This window comes from Panthera pardus, unplaced genomic scaffold, assembly GCF_024362965.1.
Source record: "Panthera pardus isolate Hobbes unplaced genomic scaffold, ASM2436296v1 HiC_scaffold_1, whole genome shotgun sequence".
Taxonomy (NCBI): domain Eukaryota; kingdom Metazoa; phylum Chordata; class Mammalia; order Carnivora; family Felidae; genus Panthera; species Panthera pardus.
In genome coordinates, this window is record NW_026526654.1 from 40,092,450 (window position 1) to 40,111,870 (window position 19,421).

The 19,421-nt window shown below is 36.5% G+C and overlaps 1 protein-coding gene across 17 annotated transcripts in view; it reads left to right on the forward strand.

Moving 5' to 3' along the window:
• Window positions 1-19,421, forward strand: part of MYCBP2 (MYC binding protein 2) — a 284,243-nt gene that overhangs the window by 123,453 nt on the left and 141,369 nt on the right. For all 17 annotated transcript variants that reach the window (XM_053896509.1, XM_053896544.1, XM_053896144.1 and 14 more), the window contains 7 exons: window positions 4,636-4,808; window positions 5,755-5,880; window positions 5,967-6,094; window positions 12,171-12,262; window positions 15,653-15,787; window positions 17,148-17,231; window positions 18,253-18,349. In XM_053896509.1, the coding sequence (XP_053752484.1) occupies window positions 4,636-4,808; window positions 5,755-5,880; window positions 5,967-6,094; window positions 12,171-12,262; window positions 15,653-15,787; window positions 17,148-17,231; window positions 18,253-18,349 (835 nt within the window). The remainder of the gene's footprint in view (window positions 1-4,635; window positions 4,809-5,754; window positions 5,881-5,966; window positions 6,095-12,170; window positions 12,263-15,652; window positions 15,788-17,147; window positions 17,232-18,252; window positions 18,350-19,421) is intronic.

Consider the following 19,421-nt stretch of genomic DNA (forward strand, 5'->3'; position numbering starts at 1 on the left):
CAAATGCTTTGGTACCAGCAAGAGCTTGGCTGTGTTTTAGGAACTTGAAAAAAGCCAGTGTGGTTAAAGCATAGTGAGTGAGTGGCACAAAATAAATTCAAAGGAGTAGGCAGGGCTAGGACATGCAGGACTTTGTAGGGTAGATTAAGAAATTTGAGTTTTCTTCCAATAGGAAGTTTTTATAGGATGTTGAGTTGGGAAGCGACAGTAAGAGATTATACTTACTGTGTGGAAAATAGATGGGAAGGAGCAGGCACAGATACAGGAGGTTACTGCAGCAGTGCAAGGGAGAGAGGATGGCATGAAACTTAGGGTTGTGGTGGGGAAGATGGGAGGAGCAGGCAGTAGCACATAGTTTGGAATAGAGCCAATAGAACTTGGTTGATTTGGGGGTGGGGTTGTGGGGGGGAGTGGTGGGGGTGGGGGCAGTGGCCATTTAAGGAAAGAAAGTGGTCAAGGATGATTCCCAAAGTTCTGATTTTGGCATTTGAATAGACATTGGTGGCATTAACTGAGCCAGGAGAGGCAGAGAAAGGAACAGATTTTGTCAAGATTTCCGTTTTTGACATGTTAAGTAGGCAGTTAGAGAAGTGAGCCAGGCACAAAGGACTGGTTTGGACTGGGAATGTAAATTCCAGAATTTTTAGTTTATAGGTATATCTAAAGGGGTGTTTTTGATCGAGAGCACCTAGGCAGAGAATGTAGGTTGAGGAGAGTCCTAAACTTAAAACATTTTAAGTTAGGGGAGAGAGGAACTAGTCAGGAGACTAGAAAGAGCAGCCAGTGAACTATTAGAAAAAGCCAAAAGGGTGTGCTGACATGGAAGTGAGAAGGGGATGGATCATAAAGAGGAGCATTTAATGATGTTGAATATGCTGAGGGCTTGACTAAGTAGATGACAAAAAATTCCATTAGGTTTAGCTACGTAGAAGTTATTTACAACTTTGAGAATAATTTCATGCAGGTGTTAGATGTGCAAACTAGATTGGTATGGTTTGAAGAGTGGGGATTTCCACTTTTGGCAATTTGATGAACTAAAAAAAAAAGTTTAAATTAAAAAAAAATTTTTTATGTTTATTTATTTCTGAGACAGAGAGAGACAGAGCATGGGTCAGGGAGGGGCAGAGAGAGAGGGAGACAGAATCAGAAGCAGGCTCCAGGCTCTGAGCTGTCAGCACAGAGCCCGATGTGGGGCTCGAACTCACAAACCATGAGATCATGACCCGAGCTGAAGTCAGTCGCTTAACTCACTGAGCCCCCCAGTGCCCCCCAGGCACCCCAAGTTTAAATTTTATACATTTCTTGGCACTCAGCTAAGATATCACTAATATAATGCCCCTCTCTCCCACCCCCACCTCAAAGAAAGAAAACCAGCATAAAAATAAAAATCATACCTCATGAGGTGACCCTTGAGAAGTAAGCAGTCAGCACTGTAAACACAGGATTTTGCTGAGGGCAACTGCTGATAAGCAGTGCTGCAGTTTGGAAAACAAACATTGTGCCAGCTACAAGGTGAGGGAGATGGGAACTGATCCTGAAAATTCTGTTAAGCATCTGGCCTTAGAATGATGCTGAAGTTGGATCAAATAGGTAATACCCCTCTGTCTCCAGCACAAGGCCAGTGTAAATCCTCCATGCTTTGGTACCAGCATGGTACCATAGGTTTTAATGAATTAACATTCCATCAAGTATGAACACCAAGTCAAAGATTGCTTAACATACAAGTAGTATCACTTGTAATGAAATTCAGCAAGAGGCAAGCAATGAGATCTTGGAATTATCAGAAATAATATAAAGTATATATGAAATGTTTAAAAAATAAAAGATGGAATTGAATAACAAAAGAAAACTCGTAAGACTCAAGATGATGAAGCATATTTGAAAAACAACCAACCAAAACTTTTATACATGAAGAATAGTTTTTTACACAAATGCATGAGTGGATCAGATTTGAACAAATGAAAGGGAATTACACAAAATGCCACAGAGACAAGAATATAAAAAAAGTGGGAGCGCCTGGGTGATTCAGTCGGTTAAGCGTCTGACTTCAGCTCAGGTCATGATCTTGCAGTCCGTGAGTTCAAGTCCCACATTGGGCTCTGTGCTGACAGCTGGCATTCTGTCTCTCTCTCCCCCTCTCAAAAATAAATAAACATTAAAAAAAATTTTTTTAATAAAAAAATGTGAAAGAGATTTGAAGAATATAATGAGAAGATCTAGTACACATCCAAGAAGAAAATATTAGAAATTAGAGAAAATAAAGGAGAAAAACATTTGAAGAGATAATGCCTAATAATTTTCCAGAACCAAAAAAAGATTTAAATTTGCAGATATCTGGGACGCCTGAATGGCTCAGTTGGCTAAGCGTCCGACTCTTGGTTTCAGCTCAGGTCCTGATCTCACAGTTGATGAGTTAAAGCCCAGCACCTGGCTCTGTGCTGACAGCATGCAGCCTGCTTGGGATTTCTCTCTCCCTCGTGGTCTCCCCCTCCCCAACTCATGCTGTCTCTGTCTCTCTCAAAATAAATAAATAAAACTTAAAAAATAAAAAAATAAATTCACAGATATTAGAAATTATGTGTTTCCATTATCTACAATCAAGAGAAATTGTAGTGAAATTATAGAACACTAAGACTAAGATAAAAATCTTAAAAGCAACTAGAGAAATAATCACACACACACACAAAAACTAATTAATAGATTAAATTAAAACTTAATAGTACAATTATATTAATGCTACTAATTATAGCAGGTACTTTCATAGAATTTGTTCTGTGCCAAGTATTATTTTTAAGTTTAAGATAAAGATTTTTTAATAATTATTTTTAATTATGGTAAAAAAAAAAATTTAACCATTTCTAGTTGTACAATTCAGCAGTGTTAGGTATATTCACATTGCTCTACAGTAGATCTCCAGAATGTTTTTACCTTGCAAAACTGAAACTCTGTACCCAAAGAACGGTTCCCTATTACTCTGTCCCTCTAGCCTGTAGCAGCCATCATTCTACTTTCAGTGAATTTGACCAGTTTTGATATATAAGTGGAATCATACAGTATTTGTCTTTTTTGTGACTAGCTTATTTCTAGCATCATGTTCTCAAGATTCATTCGCATTATAGCCTGTGACACAATTGTTTAAGGCTGGAATAACATTACATTGTATGTTTCTACCACATTTTATTTATCCACTATCCATCCATGGATGCTTCAGTTGCTTGCACCTTTTGGCTCTTGTGGATAATACTGCTATGATTGTGAGTGTGTAAATATCTCTTCAAGATTGTCCTTTGTATTTAGTAAATTTGGATCATCAAGCACCATTGATTGACAAAACCATCCTTAATAAATGAACCTGATTGTTAGCTGTATCTGACATAAATCAGATTTTCAAAAGAACCTGGGTATTCTGTATAGGAATACCAGTTGTGGAAAAAATGAGAATTTTGTTCTTCCTTCCCATTTACTCTTGTATTAATGCTTTAGGGAAACTTATAAAATTATCCACAGCAGCATTTTTTTGTAATGGAAAAATTGAGTGGTTTTCATTTTTTTGCCATCATTAGTAGAATGGACAAATAGTTGTAATATAGTCACATGAGCTATTAATACTCTATAACAATGAGAATGAATGAGCTTGCAGTTATACATCATTGTATAAATACGTTGTAAGCATATTCTATTGTTTGAAGAAAGCAAGCCACAGAAAAACACATAAAGTGTGTATCCTGTTCATAAACAATTCAAAACATGAAACTTAAACAATTTTGATATAACATATGAAAAATCATAAATGTAAGAAGAGAATGATAAACTTTTAAACTTCAAAGTAATTGCTACCTTTGAAAGAAAAGGAAAGAAATTAAGTAGGGAGGGAGATCCAGGGCAGTTAAAAGATAGTAGTAATGTTCTTTTTACTGGTGCACATTATGGTATTATTCTTCATACCTTATCTTGAAAATATTTTGTTACTATTCTTTTGTATGTACTCTGTAGTTGATTAAAACAACTTTTCCAAAAAGAACTCATAGCAAAAAATTGGCAAAGAAATGGAGGCAGCTTTTTGAGAATTTTTTTATGGAAGAGATAAGAGAAATGAGATAATGGTGGGGGGTATTGTGGGTCCCTTATGGTTTACTGTTTATTAGTAAGGTTGAACACCTCCTTACACTTTATTTGTGTTTCATTTGTGGAAACAGCATTCCAAGTCTTTTGTCCACTTTTGATATTAGATTGATACCTCTTTTTGTCTTGCAGGAGCTCTTATACATTGTGAATACTGTTCTTTTGTCTCCTGTGTTTCACATATTTTCTTTCAACTTGCCCTTTGTCTTTAGACTTCATCTGTAGACTTTTTGTTGCACAAAGCTTTATATATGTGTGCACCATGTGTACTATTGCTCCTGTACTCATAAAAAAAAAATCATAGCCCGTGTTACTGTTTCATTCAAATTATTCCACTTATAGTGACATAAATCATTTTATTTATATACTTAGCTCAGAGAGAGAAAATAATGAGCTACATTTTATCCTCTTTAAGCTGACTGTATGTAATCCCTTTGTATCATCAATTCTACTTTAGAAAAATTTTTTTAATGAAACTGTATGTTGAAGTGCTATAATTATTCTTTCTTGAAGGTTTCGACCAAATACCAGAGAGCTGTGGTGTTACAATGCAGTGGTTGCTGATGCCAGACTTCCCTCTGCAGCAGATATGCAGTCCAGATGTAGTATTCTAAGTCCTGAACTTGCCTTACCAACAGGATCAAGGGCTCTTACCACCCGATCTCATGCAGCTTTGCACATTCTAGGTAGAGTTGCTCTTTGATGACCAGTTAATTTTCATTCATGCAGTGTGCTGAGAATTTTTTTTTTTTTGAGAATATTTAGATTTGTATGTCATTTTTTCATGTGTGTTGAACAACAAAATACTAGGTGCAATGTAAGTTAAACCCCCTAACTTTAAGAGGTTTGTTTATCCAACAAAGAACAATACATCAGATTTGAACCAACATAGTTTGTGTATGTCCAAGTATAAAGCATCTCTGAAGATAATTTTCCTAATAGGTATTTTAAATAATATCTTTGTTTAGGTTAAATATATTAACTTTAGAGATACAGATAGAATATTCAAATATATAATGATAATACTTAATTTATATACATTATTTTAAATGACATCCTATAAAATACATATTCATATAATTATAAATTTTATACATATTCTTTCTTTTTTTTACATAACAGTTTCTCTTTACTTCTATTTAATTAATTTGAAATACAGCATTTTTTCAGTTTATATAGATATTCTGTTGGTGGAAATTTTGTACCAATCCACATAACTACTTATTTTGTTGTTTTTTAAAAAGATCCTTAAAAAGACTTATTTATGTTTATCTAAACCTAGCAGTTGTGAAGTCATATTCCTAAGTATAATTACTAGAGCACACATATAATTCCTTGCTTTTTTCTCAAATTTCATCTGGTAAATCATTATAAACATCCAAAACTAAAGATGCAGTTTTTTGCAAAACAGTGACGTATAGAATGTGTTTAAATATGACAGTTACCTAAGCAGTGGAGAATTCTTATTGGTTATAGGTGTTCTCTCATGAAACATTGTTTAAATTTTGGAATACATTTATTGAGCACACTCAGAGTTAACTATTTTAATTTATTCCCTACATCATCTCCTGTCATCAATATAATAGGAAATTTTAATTTCAAGGAGTTGAATTTTTGTTTGTTTGTTTTTAGGTTGCCTTGATACCTTAGCAGCTATGCAGGATTTAAAAATGGGTGTTGCAAGTACAGAGGAGGAGACTCAAGCAGTAATGAAGGTTTATTCCAAAGAAGATTATAGTGTAGTGAACAGGTTTGAAAGTATGTATATTTATCTTTAGGAAATATTGTTTTATAAGTGAAATATAAATATCTTAAAACATAAATTATTTATTTGTGTCCTTTAGGTCATGGAGGGGGCTGGGGTTACTCTGCCCATTCAGTAGAAGCTATACGTTTTAGTGCTGACACTGATATTTTACTTGGTGGCCTTGGTCTGTTTGGAGGTAGAGGAGAATATACTGCGAAAATTAAGGTAAGCAGTTTTTTGACACTGTTGCCCTTTTTTGAAGATGTTGGTTTTGACTTAGCTTATTATTTTATATATATGTAATATATATAAAAAAGGACTTGAGGAAACATTGCTAAAATCTAATATAATAATACTAAATCATTGACTCATTAGAAGAGCAAAAGTCAAGAAGTGAGGAAATGATGGAAAATGATTTTATAATAATTTTAGGCTGAAAAAGACTATAATAGTCAATCTCAATCCTTTGTGCTGAACTTCCTAGTGGTCTAGGAACAGCAGTACCTTTTGATATGCCTCCATTTTTGTAGCCACTTTAATGACGAAGGCACAGCTGTTTTGATTCAGGGACATTTTGATGTAGCCTTAAAAGTCATTAGGGGGTCTGGGTGGCTCAATAGGTAAGCATCCACCTCTCGATGTCAGCTCAGGTCATGATCTCCTGGCTTGTGAGATCAAGCCCGCAATGGGCTCCATACTGACCATGGAAACTGCTTGGGATTCTTTCTCTCCCTCTCTCTGCCCCTCCCCCCCGCTCATGTGTATGCTCACTCTCTCAAATAAAGAAACTTTTTAAAAAGTTAGCATTTTTGGGGCGCCTGGGTGGCGCAGTCGGTTAAGCGTCCGACTTCAGCCAGGTCACGATCTCACGGTCCGTGAGTTCGAGCCCCGCGTCAGGCTCTGGGCTGATGGCTCAGAGCCTGGAGCCTGTTTCCGATTCTGTGTCTCCCTCTCTCTCTGTCCCTCCCCTGTTCATGCTCTGTCTCTCTCTGTCCCACAAATAAATAAAAAAACGTTGAAAAAAAAAATTAAAAAAAAAAAAAAAGTTAGCATTTTTGATGCGAAATACTATGTAAACAGACATGATCACCCTAAGAGTGGGGACCAGGAATGAAGTGAGAGATGGAATATGGGGTATGGAATTCATCAGGTAGATAACATAAAAATAATCAAAAGTCCTAAGTTTACTTTACCTGTTCATCTCAGAAAAGACCTGCAGTTACTGCAAGCAAAGGATGTGCTCACTCTGAAAATTCACTAACAGCTTGAATGTTCTACTTCTCAAATTAATCTGATTTTGCCTTTTTTTTCCCCATGTTTATTTATTTTTTTGAGAGAGTGACAGAGTGTGAGCAGGGGAAGGAGCAGAGAGAGAGGGTGACACAGAATCTGAAGCAGGCTCCAGGCTGTGAGCTGTCAGCACAGAGCCCAACACGGGGCTAGAACTCACAGACTGGGAGATCATGACCTGAACCTAAATTGGCTGCTTAACCAACTGAGCCACCCAGGTGCCCCAATCTGATTTTGCCTTTAAAGTAAAACTATAGTTACTGCCTTAATTTCAATAGCAGGCTTCATTAAAAATTCTCAATTAAATGCCATCTGTTCAGGAGATAAATTCTTAGTTCTCTCAATAATATCTAAAAATTCAGGTCATGATCTCACAGTTCGTGAGTTCAAGCCCCGCATCAGGCTCTGTGCTAACAGCTCAGAGCCTGGAGCCTGCTTCAGATTCTTTGTCTCCCTCTCTCTGCCCCTCCCCTGCTCATACTCTTGTCTTTCTCTGTCTCAAAAAACGAGTAAACATTAAAAAAAATTGTTTTAATATCTAAAAATTATATTGTTAAAACTCCCTTAAAATGATGGTTTTTGAGGACACTTCCCATAGAGACCCACCCAGAGCTGACAGACTTAAAAACATTTGCTTTTTTCTGGCTATGATTGTAATACATGTGGTAAAGAAACACAGGTAATATAGAGATTAAGGAAGTAAGAATTAGAAGTCCCTAGGGATAGGGATGGAGTAATGATTAAGGATACCTATGGCATAGATAGATAGATAGATAGATAGATAGATAGATAGATAGATACACACATACATACATACATTCATACATATATACAAAGGAAGGGGAGAGGGAGGGGAGGGGAGGGGAAGAAGGAAGGGAGGAAAAAGGGGAGGAAGGACAGTAGTTTTAGTTTTTGGCTTATTTCAGAGCAACTTCTTTGAAAGGGTTATTTTAAGATGTCTTGATTCAAAGTTAAGATTGAGAAGCAAACTCAGTGAGTTACATAATGCTAGTTGGCACTGTCTAGTAAGTTTATCAAGAAGATATTTTTTTTCTGGCCCTGAAAAGTTTTTTGTTTTGTTTTGATGATATTGAACACCATACTGACCCCTGTCTCCAGTAGTTGTGGTACAGAAGTATATAGGCCTTCCATAATCCTGTCTTTATAGTGGATGTAATTTTTTTTTTTCTAAGTCTCAAATCCTCCCTTATTCCTCCAGTACGCTGGATGTGAACTTGCCTTTGTAATTCAGTTATTAGTGAGTAAACTAAGGTTTTCCAACGGAAGTCTTTTTTTATTCCTCCACTCACCTCTCCAAGGTATACATTTTTTTTTCTAGCAGTAAGCCTCTTTATTTTTTTGTTTTGTTTTGTTTTGTTTTCATATCTCTGGTTGTTTCTTCTGTCTTTTTTGTAGGTTTGTCCTCTTCTACCTGGACACTAAATGTTGGATTTCTTCTAAGCCCAGCCCTAGGGCCCTATTTCTACACTTTATATTTTCTCCTAGACATTCTCTTCTAAGCCTGAAGTTTAAATAGCTGTCAGCATACCATGATGTCCAAATTTAGATCTCCAGCTCAGACTTCTTCTTTGACCCATTTCCATGTAAGTGCTTTAAAGGCATGACAGTTGTTAGTCTTTATATCTCAACTGAATTCATGCTCTTTCCCCAGGACCTGGCTTTCTTCCAGTAGTCCCTTTCTTAAATAGTACCATTCACAATATGCTTGTTACCCTAAGTCAGAAACCTAGACATCTTTCTTGTTGGATCCTCTTTTACCTCCTTCCTGCTGCTAGAAGAGTCTTCCACCACTAACTACTCTGGGCAAAGGTACTTGTCTTGGACTAGCCACCTAGCTGGACTCTGTACATATTCTTACTGACATGCTTTGTGTTTCCATTCTTTCTCTTCCCTTTCCTTCTTGAATCCACTCTAATCACGTTTTTGCCCCACCCACTCCACCGAAACTGCTCTTGTCAAGGATGTGAGTGGCTTCTGATTGCTAAAGCCAGTGGTCAATTCTCACTCCTCATCTTCCTTAACCAGTGGACATAATTTAATCCAATTAAACCCTTCTTTAAAATACTGTCTTCAGTTGGCTCCTAAGGCCCCACACTTGATTTTTGTCCCGTCTCACTGACTGTTCTTCTGAGTCCCAGCCTGGTTACTCATCATCTTCCTGACCTCTGAGTGTTGGAGTGCCAGAACTCAGTCTTGGACACTTTTTAAAGTCTGCTCATCCCTAAAATGATCCAGGCTTATGGCTTTTTAAGTATTTTTCCTCTGATTACTTTCAATTTATTAACCTCCAAAGTCATAGATACAGCTCCTACTTCACATCTCCAGTTGGATAGCTAATAGGCGTTTCAGATATAACATATTCAACACTAGGCTTCTGGTGATCTCTCTAATAAACCTGTTGTTCTGATGTTTTCCCCATCCCAATTAACTGACTTAGGGTAGAGCTAACTTTATTCCTCTACCTGCTGGGGCCAGAAATCTTGGAATCATCCTTGCCTTCTCTCTTTCACACCCCACATCCCCTTCGGCAGCAAACACTGTTGGCTGAACTTTGAAAATAAAGCCAGGATTTAACCACTTCTAAAAACTGTTCCTAATATCAAATCAGTCCAAACCATAGCCATTCTCACCTAGATTATTACAGTAACCTCCCAACTGGTATCCTGCTTCTGTCCTTGCTCCCTTTATTCTGTTTTCAGTACAGCAGTGATTTTCTTAAAATGTCCACCAGAGTATGCTACTCCTTCTGTTGGGATTCCTGCAGTGTCTTCTAGGATTAGATTAAAAGCTACGGGCCTTAGGAGGGCCCACAAAGCACCATAGAACTGCCTGCCATTATCACTCTGACCTTATATTATACTAGCTGTCTCGCTCTAATCCAGCCACAGTGGCCTGCTGTTGTTCCTCAGACGTGCCAGGCATAGTAAAACCTCAGGACCTTTACACTGGCTACTTCTGCTGACTGCAACTCTTTAGTACCTACGTGGATCAATCACTTCCTCATTATATTCAGGTCTTGATTCTCTGGTGAGCCTATTTAAAACAATCCTCTCCCGGGGCGCCTGGGTGGCTTGGTCGGTTAAGCGTCCGACTTCGGCTCAGGTCACGATCTCGCGGTCCGTGAGTTCGAGCCCCGCGTCGGGCTCTGTGCGGACAGCTCAGAGCCTGGAGCCTGTTTCAGATTCTGTGTCTCCCTCTCTCTGTGACCCTCCCCCGTTCATGCTCTGTCTCTCTCTGTCTCAAAAATAAATAAACGTTAAAAAAAAAAAAAAATTTAAAACAATCCTCTCCCTTACCACAAATTTAACTTCCAGTTGCCCCATTTTTTTGTTTGCATTGTTCTCACCTGTGTGGCCTTGGCCGTTCCTAGGACACTACACAGTATGTGTTGAGAAATATTTGTCGAACATAAGGGGGAAATCATTAAGGACCTTTTATATTATGCTACATACAAAGCAGGGAATGAGAAACCACTGAAAAATTTTAGATTACAGAAATATTCTAATCAAATATTCATTTTACAGAGTACTAAGGGTCATTAAAAAAAAACCAGAATGCTTGTGGTTTATGGAACCCTTGTGGAAATGGGCCAGAGCAAGGAGAGAATGGAGATAAGAAGACTGTTGAGTTCTAGCTAGTAACAGTGAGCATGTGTGAACTGACAAGCTATGGTACCAGCAATAGAATAGATGTAGTGATGGCAGAAAGATATGGAAAAAAGGATTATTCCAGATTTTTTATCTGAGTGAGTAGGTGAGTGATAATCAGAACGGGGAAGGCACGGGAGAAGGGGAGTGACTCATTTTAGAACTAGTGAGGTCCAGCTGTAGGAGAGGAATGCAGTGGCTGTTGAGAACAAGATCTGAACTGGAGACAGATTTTCAAATTGTTAGCATATAATTGATAAAATGAGACATCTAGCATAGTAATTATCCAGTAAGTTTTAATGCTCCCTTCTCTTCCTCCTTAGTGTTTTTGTAGTTTACCTGCTATATAATTCTCCAGAGAAATGAGGGTTTTTTTTTATATGTGTTGGTCCATTTTTGAAGAAAAAAGATCTCTTCCTAATAATTCTCCTTTATTTTCACTTAATTTCATAACTTTTCATCTTTGATATCTTCTCTCTTATCCTTTCCTCAGACTTTCTGGTCCTCCTCCCCTTGTTTTATACCCATTTTATTTCATTCTCTTCATCTCTCCGATTCCTGTGCCATATTACTTTGAACTATTTTAAGGATCCTTATCTTCTATTGTTCCTCTCTCTCTCCATAGCTAAAATTTTTCTAGCCTTTTTGCTGCATATTTTTCTAAATGCTCCATGAGTATTATTTCATGTAATTCTCACAATTACTATGAAGTAGGCACTGTTAGTGTCCATTTTCCTTTTATGCATGAGGAAACCAGGTCCCATATCTCACAGCTTATATGTGTTGAAGCAAAATTCTTCCTCCTTGGAAGCTCACTTAGATACAATGCATTGGTTGAATTCTTTCACCTCCTTCAGATGTTTATATTTGGTACAGAAGAACTTGGAGCATTTACTATAAATAGATGAATATATAAATAAACTGAAATTAATATAGGCCATGAGTTTCTAAATTTAAATGTGTAGGTTTGTGTATTCAACATTAAAAAAGCAGGCATTCTGGGCCACCTGGGTGTCTCAGTCGGTTAAGCATCTAACTCTTGATTTCAGCTGAGGTAATGATCTCACAGTTATGGGATCGATCTCCATGTTGAGCTCTGTGCTGACAGCACGGAACCTGCTTGGGATTTTCTCTCTCCTTCTCTCTCTGCCCCTCCCCCATGCTCTCTCACTCTCTCAAAATAAATCAGTAAAACTCAAAAAGAAAAGCATGCATTCTGATTTTTACATTCTGCAGTGTCCAGCACATTTTTGGAAACACACAAAATTATAAACATATTATTCAGCAGGTTTGCATGATTGAATGACAGACTAGAAACGATGTGTTTTTTCTCCTTTCCCCAGCTGTTCGAGTTGGGTCCTGATGGAGGAGATCATGAAACCGACGGAGACCTTCTTGCAGAGACTGATGTGTTGGCTTATGACTGTGCTGCCAGGTAATGATTTCCCAATTACTCAGCATCATCCTTGCATACTTAATATGAAAAATTCATTGTAAGTGAAGAAACAAACATGAAAAGGATGTTTTAAATAATCCGTGATAAGATGCTTGAGATATTAAATTGTGTATAAGTGTTGCATTTAACAGAGCTGCATTGAAACTAACAGTATTTTCCCTATTTGTATTTTATAAATTATTTCTCCATTGAAGATTGGATGAAACTATACATATATTTTATATACCTTTGCTTTCATGCATCCCTTAGAGAACAGCTACTGTGCTAGCTTTCCAGTGATGTGATACAATTATTTACTACCTGGAGCATGTATATAGTATCAAATAGAGAAGGCCGGAAGTCCAATCACCTGTGCGCCCTAACACCATGCCCATAGTATGTGCTTGTTTGTAACATGCTTGGGGTGGTGGCCAACTTTTACTGAAACCTCTTAGGAGGTTACCAGAATCCAGATGTTTATTTATAAAGCTTCATTAAGTAAGAAGAGACTTAGATTTTATCAGTCCTCTCTGTATAATCCCACGGAATATCTCCAACACTATGTTATGACAAGTTAGTGATTTGAATCAGGGAATATTATGGTGCGAAAGAGAATAAATTGAACTTCAAAATAACAATAGTATACTTCTTCCCAGTGATAGTTACGTTAAAACCTGTGTGTCATATGTGAGCTTTTTGCTAGTGAAAATGTGATTTCTGAAAATGGTAGTAAGGCATTGAGTCTGCTTTTAACAGATACATACTTTGAGAACAAAACAAAAAACTTAAAGAAAATTCTGACTGTTTTTTCACTTCAGGCATTTACCAATGTCAGGAGATACTTTTCAGTCATATTTTATGTGACAAAAAATGAAGATCAGGAAAAGTTAATTGATTAATTTTTAACAAAGCCTTAAGATGCCATTGTCATTTAGCATTTATTTTTGAACATGTAATTATGGGTCAAAAATAATATTGTTTCACATATAGAGAATTATGTAGAGTGTATTTATTTGCCGACTAACAAAGCCCAGGTTCCTACAGCTAGCATTAAAGGACTTCCATAATCATTTATAGCATCTTTTTTAACTTACTTCCTACTAATCGTTTTTATCTGTCTTAATGCTTTAACCTGACTGGACCCCCTGTCATTTTCAGGCGCTGTTGTGTACCTTCATACCTCTACAGTGTGTGAATTTGTCCCCTTCCTCAAATACCCTTGATTCTTTTTTCTATCCCAGTTTCCCAGCTACAACCACTATACTCCATTACCTGGAACTAAAACTTGTGTGTATCTTTATCAGATGTCCTTATTTATATACATGCTTTCTCCTTTTATTTTAGTAAAATTTTTTGTGTAGTTACTATGTGATGGGCACAGTTCCAACACTTTATTTGAATTTGCTCGGTCCTCAGAACAATCCTGTGATCTAGACCTCATCTTCATCCCTATTTTCAGATGAAGAAACTGAGTCACAGAGAGGGTGTAATAATTTGCCCAAGGTCACCCAACTAGTGTTGTGAAGCTGAGCCTTGAATTCTGGCCATCTGACTCCAAAACCATTTTCTTAATATGCTACCTCTGAAAAAACTTGACTTAAATAAATGAACTTTAAAACTAAAATTCAGAGTTTCATTTTCCAATGACACTGGCATGGTTTGTTTGTTTGTTTTTAACAACAATTAAAAGATTTTGTGTTATTTTAATATGAAAGTTTTATAACATTTAAGCAAGTTGTAGAATTCAAGGTTGAGGGGTGTCATCACCACAACACAAATGACTATTATTATTTGTGTGTTCTTGTCAAGACTTTTTAATTTTTTTCTGCCTTTTTTTTGTTTATTTGTTTATTTATTTCAGTGATCTCTATATCCAACATGGGGCTCAAAGTCACAACTCTGAGATCAAGAGTTGTGTGCTTTTTTAACTGAGCCAGCCAGACACCTTTTTTTTTTCTCTTCCTTTAATTTTTTCTTCTTTTTTTAAAAAATTTTTTATTATTATTTTCATTTAAATCCAAGTTAGTTAACATATAGTGTAATAATGATTACAGGAGTAGAATTTGGTGATTCATCACTTACATATAAAACCCAGTGTTCATCCCAACAAGTTCCTCCTTAATGCCCATCTCCCATTTAGCCTGTTCCCCCACCCTCCTCCTCTCCAGCAACCCTCAGTTTCTTCTCTGTATTTAAGGGTCTCTTGGGGTGTGTCTCCCTCTTTGTTTTTATCTTATTTTTGCTTCCCTTCCCCTCTGTTCATCTCTTTTGTTTCTTAAATTCCACATGAGTGAAATCATATGATTTTGTCTTTCTCTGACTACTTCTCTTAGCATGCATAATACAGTCTAGTTCCATCCATGCTGTTGCAAATGGCAAGATTTCATTCTTTTTGATCAATGACTAATAATCCTCTTGATCCGTTCGTCAGTTGATGGACATTTGGACTCTTTCCATACTTTGGCTATTGTTGGTAGTGCTACCATGAACATTGGAGTGCATGTATGCACTCTTTTTTTTTTTTAGACTTTTATTTTTAAGTTTATTTATTTTTAATGTTTATTTTTGAGAGAGAGAGAGTGCAACTGGGGGAGACGCAGACAGACACACACACACACACACACACACACACACACACACACACACACACACAGAATTCGAAGCAGGCTCCAGGCTCTGAGCTGTCAGCACTGAGCTCAACACGGGGCTCAAACCCACGAGCTGTGAGATCATGACCTGAGCCGAAGTCAGATGCTTAACCGATTGAGCCACCCAGGTGCCTCTGTTTATTTACTTTGAGAGAGGGTGGGGGAAGGGCAGAGAGAGAGAGAGAGAGAGAGAGAGAGAGAGAGAGAGAGAGAGAGAGAGAATTCCAAGCAGGCTCAACATGTCAGTGCAGAACCTGATGCAGGGCTCAGACTCACAAACAGTGAGATCATGATCTGAACTGAAATGCAGAGTTGAATGGTTAACCGAGTGAGCCACCCTGGCGCCCCCAGACTTTTTTAAATAGAAGGTTTTTAATGATGTTTAATAAGAATATTATACAATGTATTTCATGCTTTTTTTTATAAAGGATTTATAACCAATAAATGCAGGGTGCCTGGGTGGCTCAGTCGGTTGAGCGTCTGACTGGCTCAGGTCACGATCTTACAGCTGGTGAGTTCAAGCCCCACGTTGGGCTCTGTACTGACAGCTTGGAGCCTGGAGCCTGCTTCGGATTCTGTGTCTCCCTCTCTCTCTGCCCTCCCCCATTCACATTCTGTCTCTCTCTGCCTCTTAAAAATAAATAAACATTAAAAAAATTTTTTTAATAATAAATAAAACCAATAAACACATGCATGTAGCAGGGCAAAGGCATTGTCTTTGACTCACTAATTTTTCTCTCAGAGAAAAGTATGCAATGATGTTTGATGAGCCAGTTCTCTTGCAAGCTGGATGGTGGTATGTAGCATGGGCTCGAGTGTCTGGACCCAGCAGTGACTGTGGATCTCATGGACAAGCTTCTATTACCACAGATGATGGGTAAGCAGAATGTTTAAGTATTACTTAAGCAGCTCTCATTTTTGTTAGTGGAATATTGTTTTAAAAGCTCAGAGGTCTTTCGGTAAGGTAAAAATGTTAGTAAGACTAGACTATAATATGACTGCCAAACATTTAGGTTTATGTGATCTCATGCCAAATTTAAGGTCTAGACAGAACAGGGAGACAATAGGACTGCTATTCCTTGCTCTTGCCATTTGTCATTTATTTGTATGTATTTCTGTGTGTTATATTGTTTAAGAACTTATTACCAATTAGAAATTATATAAAGTGACAAGGTAAATGAGGAATTTGGAAACCATAAAAAAAGGAATAAATACTTGCTGTGCAGTTTGATAGTTCTTATGAAAGCAGTTTATAAATTGCAGAGCTTTGGCAATATGAGATGGTACAGTTTTAATAAAATGTAGGGAAATTTACTGCTTAAATTTCATATATAGAGCATTTTTCAGTTTATAAAATACTTTCATATCTATATTCTCATTTGATGGCCTCAACAATTACGTGAAGCCATTATTAGCCCTGTTTTCCTCTCAAGGGAATAGAGAGACGGAAAGTGAAATGATTTGCTTCACATCATATCGCTGCTGTGTGGCAGAACCAAATCTAGACCTGGAATCTCTTGACTCTAACTCCATCCTTCTTTATTCTCAGTACTCTGATTTTGTGTGTTTGGAAGGACCATTACTTAGAAGAGAAATTCAGTTTACTCTTACTCTTCTTGAGCATGAGTGAAAGTTATGTAACAGTATATTTCAAATAGTTATGTTCTATTCATAACAGAGCTGACCAGAAACAGAACAGACTAATGTAAGAGGTGAAATCTTTGTTCCTGAATGTTCAAGTAGAATGCCATAGAAGAATCAAGTCAGCTGTAATGTATCCCTTTCTACTTACTGTAAGATTACGTGTTAGCACCAGGGAGACTGCCTTGGTCCTAGACCTCATGATTCCACATGCAGTTCATTGAACTTTGGAGTATCACAGCAGTTTAAAGCTGCTTTAAATAGAAGGTATCATGTGTGTGGTTGAGCACATTTTAAACTGTAAGTTGAAATATTTTGTTACTTGCTTATTGTTCTGGTTAAAGTTGAGCTGGAGGGACCGCCGCTTACCCATGGCTGCCTGATCAGGTTCATTTCCTTCATTTTATTCCTTAAGCCACTCAGAGCTTGAACCAAAATAAAAACAATTCCTTTTTACTTGTAGGTTTTTTTCTTAAAGAATGGATCTCTGTGCATTAACATGTATTTGAAAAGGCAGTTGTCAGATTTCTTATTTTCTTTCATGAATCTCGAATCATGTTGTTTTTTGGTGTCATTGTTATTTTTTCTCTTCTTAGAGTTGTTTTCCAATTTAAGAGTTCGAAGAAATCAAATAATGGTACAGATGTTAATGCTGGTCAGATACCTCAATTATTATACAGGTATTTAGCATATTTACAGTGAATTAATATGGTTTGTTCCCCTGTTATAATGAGCTAGGATACTATAAAATATATGACATAATGAGAGAAATCACTTGAAGCACTCAGCAAACTATAACATACCAGAAGAAATATAGCTACTTTTAACAAAAACACTTAATTTAATATTTTGTATATTTTTAAACATTTTCTACTTTGAGCATGATTTGAAACTTTACCTCATGACTCAGACTATCTGTATTATGCCATTAACAGTATTTTAATCTGTAGATTTTCATAGCTATTTCAGAATATTATAAAGTAATAAAAATTTGTCTTAGAGAAATGATATTGGGGTGTTCGATAGGGATTTCAGATGCAGGCCTGATTGATTTGCTGCTGTTTTGTGTTTCCTGTTTGTCTTGTGATGGAATGAATTAGAAAATCCCTTACTGCTAAAAGTTTCCACTTTTGAAGTATGAAACAGTAACTTGTCCATGTGATAGTAACTTGTCCTTATTATATTTGTAACATTATTTAAGAATTTTAATTACTTTATGGTATTTGAGACATTTATGGAAGCATATGCCTGTGTGTCTGTCTACCTATTTCTAAACTAAATAATTTACTCAATAATTACTCAATTTTTAGAATGAAGAATTCAAATAAGTAACCCTCGCTAAAAAAAATGTCATTCTTTGAGTAGTAAAAAATCTAAAGAAACACCTCTAGAGCATTAACTGTCTCTTATGTCTTCCTTTCCTAGTAATCACTTTTAAAAATCTAGGTGGTTTAAACCTCACTTTTCCCAGGAAGGGATTTTTGTTTGTTTTTATGCAATTTATTATAGTCAGTATTTGTAATATATAGCATTATGAACATAGCAAGTTGCTTGGACTACTTCTGGGTACACTGATTAAATGATGTTTTAATTATATAGCACTTAATATTTAATAGCATATTTTGCTATTTCAAAAATGTATATTTTGAGAAGTGTCATTGGACCTTCTAACATAAATTTATGTGTATCTGCTACTTTCAGACTTCCAACCAGTGATGGTAGTGCCTCAAAAGGCAAACAGCAAACCAGTGAACCTGTACATATTTTAAAGAGATCTTTTGCAAGAACTGTCTCAGTGGTAAGCCATTTTTTTTTAAATTTCAGGTTCTTTGTCCAGTGCTCCATTTCATTTTGATGTTTGGCGGTTAGCCACCCTTCTGAGAGTTTATCTCAACATAGTTTTATGAACTCAGATTTGTTTTTAGATTAGCACTGACATCCCAGGGCAAAGAATAAATAATATGTACTTTAAATAATGGGAAAATAGAGATGTTGGCTGACTTTAACATGAACTTACACATGAACTGAAATAACCGGTGGGTTTTCTAGTAAATCTTGTATGAATACATGTGCTGAAGGAGAAAGTGAAGGAAAAGTTAAGGCTGACAATTGACTAAAAAGTGCTAATCTAATGCTTGAGGAGCTAAATAGAAGAGTTGTATATTTAACTCAGGGCTCTGTTGAACTACTTGACCATCCGCATTCTACATTCAAAACTATGCCACATTACTGGGGTTACTAGTGTAGAATGGAAAGCCAACATGATGTAACTGAGAGATCATGGGAAGTCTGAGTTAAGTTCTTGTCCTGTACTAGTTGAGCATTCTTATGCAAGTTATTTAAATAAACTGATAGCATCAGTATGAATTTCTGTTGACATAAGGGATACAAAAATGCTTTTTTAATTGTAAGGCACTATATGAATGTGATTCATTGATGTAGTCAGTAGTCTTTCATGTTGGTAAAATGCATAGGGAGAATGCTTTTTTTTTCCTTTTTGTATTAGTTTTTTAAAATCACAAGATTAGTACACATCCCTGGTTTGGAATAGGGCAGAGTAGGGATAAAACTATATTAAAAGTACCCTAAAGTTCTTTCCCTGTCACTCTGTTATTACCCCATATAACTACTGTTTACATTTTGATGTATATCCTTTCAGACCATTTTTTATATATACACAAACTTATGAGTCTTTCATACAGTATGCTATACAACCTTCTTGTTTGTAATGATAAAATTTTGCATCTTTTTAAAATTTTCATAGGATACACTAAGTATTGCAGAACAACTAGAAATGCAATACTACAGCAACAGCGTAGAGTTTAATTTTGCTTTCAAGTAAACATAGATTTGTAAATATTTTTTATTTT